The sequence below is a fragment of the Oncorhynchus kisutch genome, linkage group LG15, assembly GCF_002021735.2.
Source record: "Oncorhynchus kisutch isolate 150728-3 linkage group LG15, Okis_V2, whole genome shotgun sequence".
Taxonomy (NCBI): Eukaryota; Metazoa; Chordata; class Actinopteri; order Salmoniformes; family Salmonidae; genus Oncorhynchus; species Oncorhynchus kisutch.
In genome coordinates, this window is record NC_034188.2 from 55,204,900 (window position 1) to 55,223,469 (window position 18,570).

Below are 18,570 nucleotides of genomic sequence, written 5' to 3' on the forward strand. Positions count from 1 at the left end.
AGTGTACCTATGATGAAAATTACAGGCCTCTCTCATCTTTTTAAGTGGGAGAACTTGCACAATTAGTGGCTGACTAAATACTTTTTTGCCCCATTGTACATACTACATCAATTTCACAGACGGTATATTTTATATTAGTTATGTGTGTTTTTAGTCCCAGCCTTCAGCTACTCTAGGAAAACGTTGTTCCCACGCTCCCCCTCTCCCAATTCCACCCCTGCCAGTGGGTAGTAACACTGTCACCTGAGTTACTGCTACTGCTACTGCACTCGCCTGACCCTGCCTTAGAGTAGACAGTCACTGATACCACTGACAACTTCAGTGAGTGGCTCGTTTTGGGGTTTGTGATTGTTTAAAGGAGTAAATGGCATGTCACCAGTTGTCACTGGCTGTGGTGAGTGCTCTGACAGAGGCTCGGGGGGGCTGTCTGTTTGTCAAGGAGGACGACCCACTGTTAGATCAGGAGAGTGATCCTATAAAAGCTTTATCGCCACTCAGCCATCTGTTCAGCCTTAAACAATGAAAGCATCATTCTCTCAGCGTATGATTAAACTCCCGCCACTGTGCTATTCCCTCTGAGTAGTAGGACAACAGACGGACCAAAACGGCCCTCATAGTGGAAGAAACTAGCATTAATACACGTCTAAAGTTGTGGTTTTTAAAACTCACAATCAAATCATTTGCTGATAAAAACACAATGGTACTGGTTTCGTAGGTAGTATGGTACAGATATTATGGTCAAATTCAAACATCCTAATAGACATACAGCCACATTAAATCACACTTCAGGCCACTTTAATCTTTCCCCCAATTCACTATGGTAGCAGAATAGAACCATTTGCATCCATGGATATATTCAATGTACTGTATTATCAAGTACCTTTGAGGATGCAGATGAAAAGCGACCTGATCAAATAGACAGTGGCCACTGTGTGTATATAACTCATTATGAGAAATGCAGACAGTACAAACACAGCTTTTCAGGAAGTAATGATGTCCCCCTCCCCCCATGTAAACACTGAAGAGAGATGGAGGGGGACATCATTACTTCCTGGAGAACCACAGGGCATATGGTTGGCATTCAACCAAAGCTCCTCAATGTTTTATTCATGTCATAATGCAGGCCTTACTAGAGTGGCTTCACTCCACGGATGAATAGGTGTTTGTGCTGTGGTTCAGGAGCTAGCAGTATTGAAAGTAGCTGTTGTAGAGGCATGACCGGTCGTTCGTGATCTGGGTCCCGTTCATCAGTGCACACCATAGCAAAACGTTTTGTTTTGGAGATCAAAGTCTTTCATATTGGAGAGGTTCATCCCTGTTTCAGTCCATCTTCTTCTGTGTTGTACTTAATGAACATGACTTAGTCTCTCTCTCTCTTTCTCCCCTGGCCCTTCAGCCCAGCCCCAGAGAGTGGGTCTCATAGCTGGCACCATCGCCACGGGCGTGCTGGCTGTCATCATCTGCTCCCTACTGGTGCTGGTGACACTCTTCTACTGGAAGAACAAGAACAAATACGAGGAGGAGGAGATACCCAACGAGATCAGGTGGGTCTTTCATTGGATTCCTGCTTTCTGCCGTTTGCCACACATCTCTGTCAACACACTAGTCTAAACATTAGAACCTGAACTCACCACAACTGTTCTGGTGCCGTGCATTTGATAGGCTACACAGAGTATGTAGTAGATAAGTCTTGAAAACGGAGATATACTGTATCCTTGAAATGGTACGATTACCCCTTTGTAGTCAGTTTTATCCATATGTTCAAGGTGTTCAAACTTCAAACTCACCAACTTTCTCTTCATCATACCCCAATTTTTCATTTCAAACACTGTGTGAATTCTCTGTCGCTTGTTTAAAGGGCCTGCTATTCTTCCCCTAAATGAGTTCATAAATCAATTTGAAGATAAATCATTGTTGAAATGTTTCAGCTCTGAGCTAGTGGGATAACATCTGCCTCATTTGGGTGTTGATAATGTCCCTGCATTGAAATGTGGTCTGTGTGTGGTACCGCTTCATGTATACCACTGACATTTAACATGTTCTCTAACTCGATTGATCAGGACCAAGCTGTGGAAGTGAATGTTACACCTCTTAGAGTGATACCAATTTGAAGAATGGACCTCCTAAACCGTTTTTGTTGTTGTTGTTTGTCATTCCAGTTTTAACCGCCTGTCTTTGTTTTGTCATTTAGGCCATCCCAATCATTGCAAGCACTATTCCGGCTAGATGATACCATGCATTTATAATACAAGTGAACATTAGTTGTGGTTGTTGATCAAACACAACAGGCCACTGTGGCTCATCTGAAGCCAGAAGTAAATCATGTCTCTCTGGCTCATGTAGGTTTTCCAAAAGGTGCCCCCTATAGCTGTTTAACTATTCATTTCTAAGCCCGAAATAAGACAAGGCACGCATATTGCATGCCAATTGAATACACTGTCTCACTTACATCCCGTTGTTACATCTCCTACGCTATCAGGCTCACTACATTTCATCTGCGAAGAGAGAGCGTTCCAAACGCTGTTAGTGGAGATCAAACACAAAATCTTCTTGAAAATGTTTCCCCATGAAACATTCACAGTAAGGAACACTGACTGCTCAGACTGGTGTTACGAATAGATCGATTTTCCTATTTAAAAACACCGTTTTTTAAAAACCGATCCCAATGTTTGAGTCCATTTTGAGTCCATTTTCATTTGCAGTTCAGTCAAACATGAAGAAGAAGAAATGCCAGTGGAATTTAAGCAGCGGATGACATCATAGGGCATTGACAGAACAGTCAGAATTGGAAGAGAAACCTAATTGAGTATTAAGATGATATTTGGATATTCCAACACACTTGGTAACGTAAAAGCACCAAATACGTACATCACATATTATGATGTTGATAGAAATACGTTAAAAGAGTGCCGTATTACTTAAGAGATTGGGTGGGATATGAAAACCTGTTCACACTCCATTTTAACCTCCTGTCATTTCTGTAGTCCCTATAGTGACCTCCTCTTGCCCTTTGTGCTTTACAGAGAGGACGACCTGCCCCCTAAGAGGTCGTCGTCAGTGAAAGCGTTTCACGCCGACGCCTCATCCTCGGAGAACGACACCCTGACGTCCACCAACACCTACAACAGCCGCTATTGGCACAACCCCAAGCCCAGCTACGACACCAACTCCTACACCCGCTACAATGGCGACACACGCCAGACGTTCCCTACGGGGCAAGCGGGTCACACAGGTCAAACGGGGGGACATGCAGCTCACACAGGACACGGGACACTGGCTCCGCCAGGCTCCGCCCCCCTGGCATGTCAGTCCTACTCCAATGGTAGCCACACCCTCCCCCCGCCCAAGACTCTGGTGGTCACCACCAACTCCGCCCCCTCCCCGCCCACCATGGTGCGCAGCAATGGCTCGGTGAGCCTGAAGCCCGTGACGGTGGCATCACATGGCGGGTACACGCACTCGTACGCCGTAAGCCAGGCCACGCTGGAGCGCATGGGCGCCGTGCCCGTCTTGGTGCCAGCCCAGAGCAGAGCAGGCTCTCTGGTCTAAAGTAAACTCTTACTGGGTTGCACCAGCCTGCCTCCCCACTTCGTCTCTGTTTCTCCCTTTTTTTACTCATTAAATGGGATTTTACATTACCGACTTCATCTAATGCCAACGTCTCCAAGTACAGGATCCCGTTTCAAAGCAGCACCAGGTGTTCTATTCCTATTGGTTGGTTTTGTATCTCTTCTTGGGTATGGTTTTCTCTCACTGGTTCCTTGCATTAAATGGCTGTAACCAGTGGGATTATCGTACAAAAGTCACACATAATCATATGACGTTTCAGGTGACTGTGACTGTGTGTTTTGGACTCATCACGACAGTGAGCATTAACCGTTTAATCTCTGTGTTTTAACCACACCTAGACGCTCCGAGCCCTGCAAGTCCCATAAAGAAGCATCCGAACGAGCATGTACTGTATATTCCATTGAAAACAAACAACCCGGATTCTTGCTATTATTTCATATCACTCAGCTATTGCGGTGATTATAATCGTTTTGTATCTTTCTTTTTTTTTAAATGACAGATGTTCTTTGATTCACTGTAGTGGTCTTAAATGAACAGAACCATAGTGGTGGAAATGGCCTTAGAAGAGCAGAGAGTTACAGGGATTTCTGGTGAAGTACCAAATGGCAAAGACAACAGAATGGCACAACACAGTAAGCTGATCCTGTGACTGGACAGGGGGGGGTTTCTGATTCTGTCCATTAGCTCCGACTTCAACATGTTCATACGTTTTGTTTTGCACGGTAACACACTTTCATCGAAAAGCTCCTCTGAAGTCATGCCATTACGAACAGTGTACACAGATATATTTCTATGTGTTCATTATGGAACGGTCTTACCTATGCACCCCCCCCCCCCCCCCCCCGTTACCTCTACAGCGTTACAAATGGAAGAGATGGAGCCTCTCCAGCACAAACCGGTAAGGGTTCGGAATTTACATTGATTAGGTCCAGTATTGGTAACTATGGTCTTACCTGAAGATCCCATTATGCTAAAACACCTTTCCCTGAAACTTGAATCTGCAGTTTGAGTCGTACTGACCGTGTTTTATGGAAGTACGTGCTATTGTCAACCTGCTATTGATTTGTTTTAACAAAACCCAAATCTCACATCAGTGTTGTTGGACAAGAAAACATGTGGGATATCTTATTTCATACATCCTTTCAGAAAATGTATATTTAAAGGGGATTTCCCTTGAGAATGCTAACAATCACTGTTTTGTACCTACTGGAATTATTGTAACTACTGGTAGGCTAGATTGTGAATTTAAGAATAATACTTTTTTTAAAATTTTATCTCCAATGGATGCATATTTTACAACTCATGCGGCTTAATTTAAGAGGTCTATTCATTTCTGTTAACAGACACTAAACTGGGTTTTGTAGGATGTTGTATTGCGTCTGTAAAGAAGGGATGTCATTTTTTAGGTGTCCTCTGTGGGTGAAGCTGCATGTTTGGGCAGTGCAATTCATACAAAATCACCGTATCACCGAAACCCGTATACTAAAATGACTGTCTGTGTCTGTTGATTGTAACAATGATTTAACATACATTTAAGGCATACTCTACCAATTGTTTTCCAGGGCACTTAGATTTTTTTCACAGTTACAAATTCCAGCATTAAAATAAGTTAACTTAAGTATCCCCAATGGTAGTTGAAAATGAAATGAATACCACCTGTTAATGAAAAATCTAGGTTTGTTCCAGCAGTGTTGTAATGTGTTGCTATTGGAGGTAAGAACGCTTCGAGGACCATCTTTTTTTATATACCTGAAACTAACTGCTGATTTAGGTTTTTATATTCATTTGACAAAATGATCTGTCCTGCTCTTTGCATTTAAAGTCTTATTAATATTGAACTTAATCTCTCGCTCGAAAGACAAATTGTTTTGATATTGTGTGATATTACATTTAAAAAATTGTACTATTCATTTCAACCAACAAAAAAACAACACTTACTCCTGAGGGAGAAAAAAAACGTCTCTTGTATTTGGGGTCAGTATTCTTTCTCATTCAGTCTTTACATATACTGCACCCAATAATAGCTGTGGTCTCCACAGTATGAATTTGGCCATTCAATGTGCTCAAGTTAAGTGTTATTGAAGTTAATTGAAATATGCCCCAGTAAGAAGCCATTAGACGTATTCAATTAAACCTCCTCAAGTAAAGCAATATGGATGGTGAGCAGAACTTTCTATCCTGAAGCAATAAAGATCAACCAGGTGAAGCACATTAGGAGGACTGTTGATGTGAAAGATAGACCTTTATCAAACGGTTCCTTTTCTGTCACTCACTCAGCTCATTGGCTTATGTGTTGTCTCATTCCCTCCATCAGGGAACCAAGATTATATTCATAACTTAATCATGCGGCCATGAGACTAAAACACTGTTCAGTATTATCAGGTAATACGCACAACTTTGGAGAGTATTCTTTGAGTTTGTTTGGTGTTCAGAGACTTGTTTCAACGTCAGAGTGCATCCATATGATTTATGTATGTACTCTTTTATGTACAGTGCCTTCAGAAAGTATGCATACTCCTCGACTTGTTACACGTGTTGTGTTTCAGCCTGAATTGATTGAAAATGAAATACAGAAATATCTATTTACATAAGTATTCACCGCCCTGAGTCAATACATGTTATAATCACCTTTGGCAGTGATTACAGCTGCCAGTCTTCAAGAGCTTTGCACACCTGGATTGTTCAATATTTGCCCATTATTCTATTGAAAATTCTTCCAGCTCTGTCAAGTTGGTTATTGATCATTGCTACACAGCCATTTTCAAGTTTTGCCATAGATTTTCAAGCAGATTTAAGTCAGAACTGTAACTCGACCACTCAGGAACATTCACTGTCTTCTTGGTAAGCAACTCCAGTGTAGATTTCTGGCCTTGTGTTTTAAGTTATTGTCCTGCTGAAAGGTTAATTATTCTCCCAGTGTCTGGTGGAAAGCAGACTGAACCAGGTTTTCCTCTGGGATTTTGCCTGTGCTCGGCTCCATTCCATTTCTTTTTTATCCTGAGAAACTCCCTAGCCCTTAATGATTACAAGCATACCCATAACATGATGCAGCCACCACTATGCTTGAAAATAATGTGTTGTATTGGATTTGCCAAAAACATAACACTTTGTATTTAGTATAAAAAGTTAATTGCTTTGCCACGTTGCAGTATTACTTTAGTGCTTTGTTGCAAACAGGATGCATGTTTGGAATATTTGTATTCTGTACATGCTTCCTTCTTTTCACTCTGCCAATTAGGTTAGTATTGGGGAGTAACTACAATGTTGTTGATCCATCCTCAGTTTTCTCCCATCACAGCCATTAAACTCTGTAACTGGTTTAAAGTCACCATTGGTCTCATTGGGAATGCTCTGAGTGGTTTCCTGCCTCTCTGGCAACTGAGTTGGGAAGGACACATGTGTCTTTGCAGTGACTGGGGTGTAATTGATACACCATCCAAAGTGTAATTAATAACTTCACCATGCTCAAAGGGATATTCAAGGTCAGCTTCTTTTTCTTATGCCCATCTACCAATAGGTGCCCTTCTTTGCGAGGCATTGGAAAACCTCCCTGGTCTTTGTGCTTGAATCTTTTGAAATTGACTGCTTGACTGAGGGACCTTACAGATAATTGTATGTGTGGGCTACAGAGATGAGGTAGTTGTTCAACAATCATGTTTAACACTATTATTGCACACAGAGGGAGTCCATGCAACTTATTATGTGACTTGTTGAGCACATTTTTACTCCTGAACTTAATTAGGCTTGCCAAAACAAAGGGGTTGAATACTTATTGACTCAAGACATTTCAGCTTTTCAGTTATAAATAATTTTTTTAAATGTTGAAAAACAGAATTCCACTTTGTGGGGTATTGTGTGTAGGCCAATACCAAAAAAAATACATTTTAAATTCAGGCTGTAACACAACAAAATGTGGAAAAAGTCAAGGGGTGTGAATACTTTCTGAAGGCACTCTGCTGATAACCCCAGGGTTGTTCACTAGCTTGTTGTGTCTGGTCACAGACAAGCACACAACTGATCTTTAACAATTATTAAAGAGCCACAGGTTCAGGTCAGATGAGGTGAGCGCATCTGTGTCCTCTGTTAGACATCTCTTGGGGCGAATCCTAACTTCCACTCACATGTTTACTTAGTCATGCATTGATGTCAATGTGAGACAGAGTGAAAATTCAACTTAAAAGTTAGGATTTGTCCCATAATGACCATGGCCTGAAACGCAACTGCTTAAACTAGAAATAGAGAGGAGGGATAACCACAAAACCCAGACAAGTGATGGTGCATTGTCTACTGTGGCCATAAGTTCATCAGGTTGTGCTTATATAGATATTATATTGCCAATAGTAAACATTGTAAATATGTAAAATATGTATTGTACTTAACAGTTTGATTGATATGAAATATGACATTAACACTGGAAGTTGTAGTGAATAAATACTGTTAATACATTCTAACTGTAGTTGTGCTCATTGACTTAGTCATTTTAAGACTTAGTTTTTTTATGAGTACAGATGATCTTATTGGTAATAAACATTAGGAACTCCTTCCGAATATTAAGTTGCAACCCCCCTGGATTCACCTGGTCAGTCTGTCATGGAAAGAGATGTTCCTAATGTTTTGTACACTCAGCTGGCAAGTGTCACAGACATTTTCAACCTATCCCTGACCTGGTCTGTAATACCAACTTGTGTGAAGCAGACCACCATTGTCACTGTGCCCAAGAACAACAAGGTAACCTGCCTTAATGACTGGCGCCCCCCGTAGCACTCACATCTATAGTCATGAAATGCTTTGAAAGGCTGGACATGGCTCACAATCAACACCATCACCACAGACACCCTGGACCCACTCCAATTTGCATACCGCCCCCAACACATTCACAGATGACGCAATCTCTATTGCACTCCATACCTTTGTAAGAATGCTGTTAATTGACGACAGCTTAACACCATAGTCCCCTCCCAGGAGGTGAGGGTAAGCAACAACACAACTGCCACGCTGACCTCAAGACGCTACATAGGTAGTGAATACGGCCCAGTACATCCCTGGGGCCAAACTCCCTGCCATCCAGGACCTCTATACCAGGCGGTATCAGAAGAAGGCCCCCAAAATTGTCAAAGACTACAGACACACAAGCCATAGACTGTTCACTCTTCCATCGCATGGCAACCGGTACCAGCCTGGAACCAACAGGATCCTGGACAGCTTCTACACCGAAGCCATAAGACTGTTAAATATAATTTCAAAAGGCTACTTTGACTACCTTACGTTGACCCTTTTATGCACTGACTCTATGCACACACACTGGACTCTGCTCACATATACAGTACCAGTCAAAAGTTTGGACACACATACTCATTCATTGTTTTGGTATACAGAAGAAAGCCCTATTTGGTAAAAGACCAAGTCCATATTATGGCAAAAACAGCTCAAATACGCAAAAAATAAATGACAGTCCATCATTACTTTAAGACATGCAGGTCAGTCAATCTTGAAAATGTCAAGAACTTTGAACGTTTCTTCAAGTGCAGTCGCAAAAACCATCAAGCACTATGATGAAACTGACTCTCATCAAAACCGCCACAGGAAAGGAAGACCCAGAGTTACCTCTGCAGAGGAGGATAAGTTCATTAGAGTTACCAACCTCAGATTGCAGCCCAAATAAATGCTTCACATTTATTAAAGTAACAGACACATCTCAACATGAACTGTTCAGAGGATACCGTGTGAATCAGGCCTTCATGGTCGAATTGCTGCAAAGAAACCACTACTAAAGGACACCAATAAGAAGAAGAGACTTTCTTTGAACAAGAAACACGAGCAATGGACATTAGACCGGTGGAAATCTGCATTTGGTCTGATGAGTCCAAATTTGAGATTTTTGGTTCCAACCGCTGTCTCTTTGAGACAAAGAGTAGGTGAACAAATGACCTCCACATGTGTGGTTCCCACCATGAAGCACGGAGGAGGTGTGATGGTGTAGGGGTGCTTTTCAAGTCACACTTAACCAGCATGGCTACCACAGCATTCTGCCTCCACAATCGCCAGAACTCAACCCAATTGAGATGGTTTGGGATGAGTTGGACCGCAGAGTGAAGGAAAATCTGCTAACAAGTGTTCAGCATAAGGGAACTCCTTCAAGACTGTTGGAAAATAATTCCAGGTGAAGCTGGTTGAGAGAATGCCTAGCGTGTGCAAAGCTGTCATTAAGGAAAAAGGGTGGCTACTTTGAAGAAACCTAAATTTAAAATATATGTTGATTTGTTTAACACTTTTTTGGTTACTACATGATTCCGTGTGTGTTATTTCATAGTTTTGATGTCTTCACTATTATTCTACAATGTAGAAAATAGTCTAAATAAAAACTATTGAATGAGTAGGTTTGTCGAAACTGTTGACTGGTACTGTACTTACACCCCCAACACACCACATAACATGTGCACACATGCATACAGATGACACACACACACACAAACTTTCACACTCACCACATGCGCTGCTGTCTATTATCATTTCTGTTGCCTAGTCACTTTAACCCTACCTATATGTACATTGCTACCTCATTTACACAGGAGGTTTCTGGCCCCTTAATTGCAGAGGACAGGCTGGTAGTAATGGCATCAAATATGTCAAATGCATGGTTTCAATGTGTTTGATGCCATTCCATTAACTCCATTCCAGCCATTGTTATTAGGAGTCCTCTCAGAAGCCTTCTGTGCTCAATTACCTCATACCCCTGCACATCGACTGTGTACTGGTACTCCCTGTATACAACATTATGAGTATATACAGGGTAGAAAGCACTAGGATCACCTTTCCATGACAGACTGGCCAGGTGAATCCATGTGAAATGTCACATCTTAATTCCACTTCAAATCAGTCTAGATGAAGGGGAAGAGACAGGTGAAAGAAGGATTTTTAAGCCTTGAGACAACAGACATGGATTGTGTACCGTATGTGTGCCATTTAGAGGGTGAATGGGCAAGACAAAAGTTTGAAATGCCTTTGAACGGGGGTATGGTAGTAGGCGCCAGACACGCCGGTTTGTGTCTGGGTTTTTAACGCTCAGCAGTTTCCTGTGTGCATCAATAATGGTCCACCACTCAAAAAACATCCAGTCAACTTGACACAACTTTGGGAAGCATTGTAGTCAACATAGATCAGCATCCCTGTGGAATGCTGTCCACACCTTGTACAGTCCATGCCCCGACCAATTGAGGCTGTTCTGAAGGCAAAATTGGGGGGGGGTGCAACTTAATATTAGGAAGGTGTTCCTAATGTTTGGTATAGTCAGTGTATAGCCAGGTTATTTTTACTTGTTATTCACTGTGTATTTATTAATCATGTCACTATTTTTACTTCATTTTCTATCTTTATCTCTGCATTGTTGGAAAAGTACCCTTAAGCAGGCATTTACTGTTAGTCTACACCTGTTGTTTATGAAGCATTTGACAAATAGTGTTTTATTTTATTTGAAATGTAATACTTCAACAACCCATTGGGAGGCAGAGCCGACTCACTGATCCATGCCCCATCCAAACTCCTTGGAGATGTAAACTATGTATTTCCTCCTCAGCAAAGCTGATGTTCCAAAATAAGAAAATATAGTCATGATCCAATGAGCCGTTTGGACAAAAAAAAAAAAAAACTACAAAAACATAAACCAATAATTACAAATTAATCTTGAGCTGCAATAACTCTGAATAATTAAGTTAGACTTAAACAGTGAAATTGGTCATTTAAATTAATGTTAAAGGCCTTTTGGGTTTGTTGCTGATCGATTGAGATTAGATAAATACTCTGCAGTTTGAATAATCAACTATTTTCATCTATTGGTGCAATGTTCAATTAGCATATTTTTTTTATCACAATAATCCTCAAGGTGTTGCTCGCCGTATACTATGTCCTTAGTGTTTCTCTACTTCCCTCTCCAAAGGAATCCTATGAGGAATGGTTGGTAACAGAGGCACTTGCTCTGTTGTGTTAAGATAAATTGAATTTGGTATTAGAGATCGCTCAATTAGTGTATTTGCACTTGCGACAAGTGGTGTGAGCTTTTGAGGGAGGGGGGGGGGTGTTGTAGCAAAAATATTGGGGACTTGGATAGCATGAAGCCCTACATATTGTCAACCTCCACATTTGGCCATGGCTCTAAAAGGGTTGGTTATGACTGTGTTTTTATCCTTGGTCTCCCTGCTCTCTCCTTCTAAACCCTGATAAATGACTTTTCAGCCAGGAATGACAATCTGGAGTGTATATTTTCTGCGCCTGCCGCTGTTGATCACTGCAGAAACCTTTTAACTTCATGAATCGGTCAAAGCACTGCCATGCTTTATGCCTGGCCATGGACACAGTGTTTTACATGAGATGCCATACATTTGGCCTTATACCGCTGCTATAAATGAGACTGATGGACACTGCATATGGGGCTTTCTACATTGGCTGGATAAGACACATTTTCTGTAGGTCTCATAGTGTATCATATCTTTTAAATATATAACTCAAGATTTACAAGTGAATGACAGACTTTCTTGATATTTTCACAAGCAAAACGTATTTCGTGCCTTTATCAATGTTGATCTATGACACCTTTCCTGATGTTGAGCGAACATTTAGATTACATTCTCAGAACTCTAAAGGCCACATTGAACAGTATTTCCACCTATTCCTTTTTTCCTGGAGAAAAGTGTTTACGTTTGATTTGGGTTAAATATATATTTCTTCCATCCTGAGGACATTGGAGCGCGATGGCTGAATTCAAACAAATGGCAAAGTCTTTCATCTGTTCTTCCAAATGTTCATTCCAACATTTCTTGAATAACTTTCTATTTAATGGGCATATTTTGTATTGTAATACTGTGCATTACCATGTGGGAAGTCAAAATATGCCCAACTCCTAATGCCTTCCTACAGTAAGGTAGTTGATGCTAAGTTGAATGTGGAACATTGTAATATTCCCAAAACACTAGCCCTAAAGTGATACGCCTGTTGGTTCCACTTTTCTGTTTCGTTATTTACTTAACAAATAATGAACACTCAAAATGTACACTTATAAATCATATAAATTTTAATCAAAATACAACTGTAGAGAGAAGCCAAGGATCAAACATACAAATTATGTCTCTGAGTTCTGCAAAATAGGAAAAGTACAAGTTGCTTTTAATATGCTTGCAGTCAGCCCCTAGTGATGTAACTGCCTACGTCAACACCTTCTACACATGAGACCAAGCCCATGCATATACAGTTATACAAACCTGCAGGAGAGAACAATAGCTTGTGTTTTCTAAGGGCTCAGCAGTAATTTTCCACTCCCGTGTGGCTTTATAGTGGTATGTCTGACTTGTCTCTTATCTCTTTCACTCCCCTGCAGGGTTCTGTGTCTATGAATCTCTTTTAGCCTTGAGGCACTTTCTCACACACACCCTGTTTTGACTGCAATAACTCACACATTTCTAAGACCATTTCTTATAAGAGGCAGAGACTAGAAAAGAACTGGGGAACAATATTAAAACTTATAATGCATATATATATATTGCTAATCTGTAGTCCAGGACCATATAAATGTAGTGTGGGAGGGGTTTTATAGCCCTTCCCCTTCTATTAATACAACATAGGCATAATCTATTATTATAATGCATCAAACATTTGATGCAGCCCCTATCAGAGGGCCTCTGGTTTCAATTTGAATGCCAGTGGTTCTCTCAGAAAAGCACTTGGACATCCATTACATGCCCAAATCCGAATGGATTTCTGCTAGCAGCATTGGTGTGACGACAGAACACCCAGCACATAATAGCACGCCCAGAGCTAGGGTTCCATTTGTATTCTCCTGGCTGGCTGTCTGGCTGGCTGGGTGTCTACTTTGGACCTATTTAGGTCTTTGTTATTCATGACATGGGGATGCTGGCAGAGGAAGCCCAGTGCCTGGTGATGCAGGGACAAACTAATTGGCCTCTAAATTAAATGGTCATATAAGAATAAACTATTTCTTCAGTATTTGTCTAGCTGGCATGTGATAATGTGATAATACAATGCTCTATACAAATGACTAGTTACAAGATCCTATTGTAATTTTTTACAAAAGTTGTTCTTTACAAGTTGTAAAAGTCCAGACTCAGACCTTCAAAATGGCATATCATACGCTACAATTGGAAAAAAGTAAAAGGAACGTTATGCTGCTATGAAAGAAGGCGAGGTCATTACAGGCGATTCAAAGCTGGGACCGAGAAACTGAAAGAAAACAGCTTCTAAATCAAGGCCATCAGACTGTTGCATAGCTATCACTAGCCATCCTCCACCCAGTAACCTGCCCTGAACTTAGTCACAGTCACTAGCTGGCTACCACCCGATGACTCCACCCTTCACCATAGAGGCTGCTGCCCTATACACATAGAAATGGAATCACTGGTCATTTTAATAACTTTAATCATGTTTACATACTGTTTTACTCATTTAATATGTATATACTGTATTCTAGTCAATGCCATCCTATTCAACTATTGCTGTGTATGTGTGTGTGTGTGTGTGTGTGTGTGTGTGTATACAGTGGGGCAAAAAAGTATTTAGTCAGCCACCAATTGTGCAAGTTCTCCCACTTAAAAAGATGAGAGAGGCCTGTAATTTTCATCATAGGTATACTTCAACTATGACAGACAAAATGAGAAGAAAAACCCCCCAGAAAATCACATTGTAGGATTTTTAATGAATTAATTTGCAAATTATGGTGGAAAATAAGTATTTGGTCAATAATAAAAGTTTATCTCAATACTTTGTTATATACCCTTTGTTGGCAATGACAGAGGTCAAACGTTTTCTGTAAGTCTTCACAAGGTTTTCACACACTGTTGCTGGTATTTTGGCCCATTTCTCCATGCAGATCTCCTCTAGAGCAGTGATGTTTTGGGGCTGTTGCTGGGCAACACGGACTTTCAACTCCCTCCAAAGATTTTCTATGGGGTTGAGATCTGGAGACTGGCTAGGCCACTCCAGGACCTTGCAATGCTTCTTACGAAGCCACTCCTTCATTGCCCGGGTGGTGTGTTTGGGATCATTGTCATGCTGAAAGACCCAGCCACGTTTCATCTTCAATGCCCTTGCTGATGGAAGGAGGTTCACACTCAAAATCTCACGATACATGGCCCCATTCATTCTTTCCTTTACATGGATCAGTCGTCCTGGTCCCTTTGAAGAAAAACACAGTAGGTATGGTATTCTTTGGATGCAACTCAGCATTCTTTGTCCTCCAAACACAACAAGTTGAGTTTATACCAAAAAGTTATATTTTGGTTTCATCTAACCATATGACATTCTCCCAATCTTCTTCTGGATCATCCAAATGCTCTCTAGCAAACTTCAGACAGGCCTGGACATGTACTGGCTTAAGCAGGGGGACACGTCTGGCACTGCAGGATTTGAGTCCCTGGCGGCGTAGTGTGTTACTGATGGTAGGCTTTGTTACTTTGGTCCCAGCTCTCTGCAGGTCATTCACCAGGTCCCCCCGTGTGGTTCTGGGATTTTTGGTCACCGTTCTTGTGATCATTTTGACCCCTCGGGGTGAGATCTTGCGTGGAGCCCCAGACCGAGGGAGATTATCAGTGGTCTTGTATGTCTTCCATTTCCTAATAATTGCTCCCACAGTTGATTTCTTCCTACCAAGCTGCTTACCTATTGCAGATTCAGTCTTCCCAGCCTGGTGCAGGTCTACAATTTTGTTTCTGGTGTCCTTTGACAGCTCTTTGGTCTTGGCCATAGTGGAGATTGGAGAGTGACTGTTTGAGGTTGTGAACAGGTGTCTTTTATACTGATAACAAGTTCAAACAGGTGCCATTAATTAATACAGGTAACGAGTGGAGGACAGAGGAGCCTCTTAAAGAAGAAGTTACAGGTTTGTGAGAGCCAGAAATCTTGCTTGTTAGTAGGTGAACAAATACTTATTTTCCACCATAATTTGCAAATAAATTCATTAAAAATCCTACAATGTGATTTTCTTTTCTCACTTCTGTTGAAGTGTACATATGATGAAAATTACAGGCCTCTCTCATCTTTTTAAGTGGGAGAACTTGCACAATTGGTGTCTGACTAAATAATTTTTTGCCCCACTCTATATATAACACACACATACACCTTTATCCTATGTATTCTACAGATATACTCTATACACATACTGTCCATAATGTCTATAAATCCAATAACAGTACCAGTCAAAGGCTTGGACACACCTACTCAGTCAAGGGTTTTAAATGTATTTTTACTATTTTCTACATTGTAAAATAATAGTGAAAACATCAAAACTATGAAACAACATATGGAATCATGTAGTAACCAAAAAAAGCATTAAACAAATATATTTATATATTTTATATTTGAGATTCTTCAAAGTAGCCACCTTTTGCCTTGATGACAGCTTTGCACACTCTTGGCATTCTCTCAACCAGCTTCATGAGGTAGTCACCTGGAATGCATTTAAATTAACAGGTGTGCCTTGTTAAAGGTAATCTGTGGAATTTCTTTCCTTCTTAATGCATTTGAGCCAACAGTTGTGTTGTGACAAGGTTGGGTTGATATACAGAATACAGCTGTCACGAACGTCGTCAGGGAAATTACCAGACCATGGTGCAGGGTGGTGAGCGTACATTTTCTCTTTATTTAAAATGTTGCCAACAAAACAAGAAACAACAAAATGAATGTGACGCTTACTCGGGCTATACAGGCCACTAACAAAGACAACTACCCACAACTAAGGTGGAAAAACAGGCTACCTAAGTATGATTCCCAATCAGAGACAACGATAGACAGCTGTCCCTGATTGAGAACCATACCCGGCCAAAACATAGAAACAGAAAACACAGAAATAAAGAAACTATAATGCCCACCCTAGTCACACCCTTGCCTAACCAAAATAGAGAATAAAAACCTCTCTATAGCCCTATTTGGTAAAAGACAAATCCATATTTTGGCAAGAACAGCTCAAATAAGTAAAGAGAAACGACATTACTTTAAGACATGAAGGTCAGTGAATACGGAAAACTTAAAGTACAGTCGCAAAAACCATCAAGCACTATGATGAAACTGGCTCTCAGGAGGACTGCCACAGGAAAGGAAGACCCTGAGTTACCTCTGCTGCAGAGGATTAGTTCATTAGAGTTACCGGCCTCAGAAATTGCAGCCCAAATAAATGCTTCAGAGTTCAAGTAACAGACACATCTCAACATCAACTGTTCAGAGGAGACTGCGTGAATCAGGCCTTCATGATTGAATTGCTGCAAAGAAACCACTACTAAAAGGACACCAATAAGAAGAAGACTTGCTTGGGCCAAGGAAGCAATGGACGTTAGAACGGTGGATATCTGTCCTTTGGTCTGATGAGTCCAAATGAGCGATTTTTGGTTCCAACTGCCGTGTCTTTTTGAGATACAAAGTAGGTGAACGGATGATCTCCGCATGTGTGGTTCCCACCGTGTAGCATGGAGGAGGAGGAGTGATGTTGTCGGGGTCCTTTGCTGGTGATACTGTCAGTGATTTATTTAGAATTCAAGGCACACTTAACCAGCATGGCTACCACAGCATTCTGCAGTGATACGCCCTCCCATCTGGTTTGCGCTTAGTGAGACTATCATTTGTTTTTCAACAGGACAATGACCCAACACACCTCAAGGCTGTGTAAGGGCTATTTGACCAAGAAGGAGAGTGATGGAGTGCTGCATCAGATGACCTGGCCTCCCAATTGAGATGGTTTGAAATGAGTTAGACCGCAGAATGAAGGAAAAGCAGCCAACAAGTGCTCTGCATCTCAAGGGATTTCTTTGAAGGCAGCATCGGGAGAACCATGCTTCTATATGCAGTATGCAATATACGCATTCTGAGTATCCTGGATAGAGACATCCCAGCCTACTCATCTTTAACTCACTACTGATAAGCTGTTCATTACCTTGTGCCTGCTCTAATATGGGTTCTAGATGCAATTATTAATTGAAATGTAACACGATTCTGTTTTGATAAACCAGTGGAGCAGAATAGAGTGCTTTGGAATTATTCTTCTTAAACTAACTTTTAATTCTGTCTTGTTTCTTCTGCCTTAGCCTGATTTCTCCCGCATGGACTGAAGCAGAGCAGACAAACCCCTATAGTCTAAAGCACGGTGACAGGTAACACAGCACTGTGACTTCAATTGAAACGGAGCCGAAATGGCCGACCTAAACCCTCTAGAGAGCCGTGTGAAACTGTCTAAATGTTGGAGCTGCTGCATGCAGCCGTTGCTGAGACCAGAGGCAAAGTGGTGGAAGGTGTCCAAGTATAACAAGAGCAAAACATGAATTAATCAAATGCTCTCAACAGAGTCTGAAATAATCAACTGTGGGGGGGCATGTAACCGAGCCCACGGGGTAGTGCCACTGAAAATAGACAAAGGAATGCTTTATGGAGGACATAGAATAAGTGTTGCAACTGAAACTGGAGCGCCAACACTCAAGTCGCATGTAAGTGTCAAGTGTAGACACACCCCTAGTGTTATGCTCTAACTACTGTGTGTCTCCGAGAGGAACATGCAAAGTATCCACTTTGGTCATAAATTACACATTTTCAGGGTCAGCACATACAGTGGCAAGAAAGATAATGTGAACTCTTTGGAATTGCCTGGATTTCTGCATGAATTGGTCATAAAATGTGATCGGATCTTCATCTAAGTTACAACAATAGACAAACAGTCTGCTTAAGCTAATAACACAAACAATGATACATTTTCATGTCTTTATTGAACACACCGTGTAAACATTCACAGTGCAGGGTGGAAAAAGTATGTGAACCCTTAGATTTAATAGCTGGTTGACCCTCCTTTGGTAGCAATATCCTCAACCAAATGTTCTCTGTAGTTGCGGATCAGACCTGCACAACGGTAAGGAGGAATTTTGGACCATTCCTCTTTAAAAAACTGTTTCAGTTAAGCAATAATTCTTGGGATGTCTGGTAGGGGCGGCAGGGTAACCTAGTGATTAGAGTGTTGGACTA

The 18,570-nt window shown here is 41.2% G+C and overlaps 1 protein-coding gene across 2 annotated transcripts in view; it reads left to right on the forward strand.

Moving 5' to 3' along the window:
- The window catches only part of LOC109906059 (immunoglobulin superfamily member 11), an 85,534-nt gene extending 78,595 nt beyond the window's left edge, over nucleotides 1-6,939 (forward strand). For both annotated transcript variants that reach the window (XM_031790587.1, XM_020503712.2), the window contains 2 exons: nucleotides 1,397-1,544; nucleotides 3,024-6,939. In XM_031790587.1, the coding sequence (XP_031646447.1) occupies nucleotides 1,397-1,544; nucleotides 3,024-3,549 (674 nt within the window). In that variant the 3' untranslated portion in view covers nucleotides 3,550-6,939. The remainder of the gene's footprint in view (nucleotides 1-1,396; nucleotides 1,545-3,023) is intronic.
- Nucleotides 6,940-18,570: the final 11,631 nt, after the last annotated feature.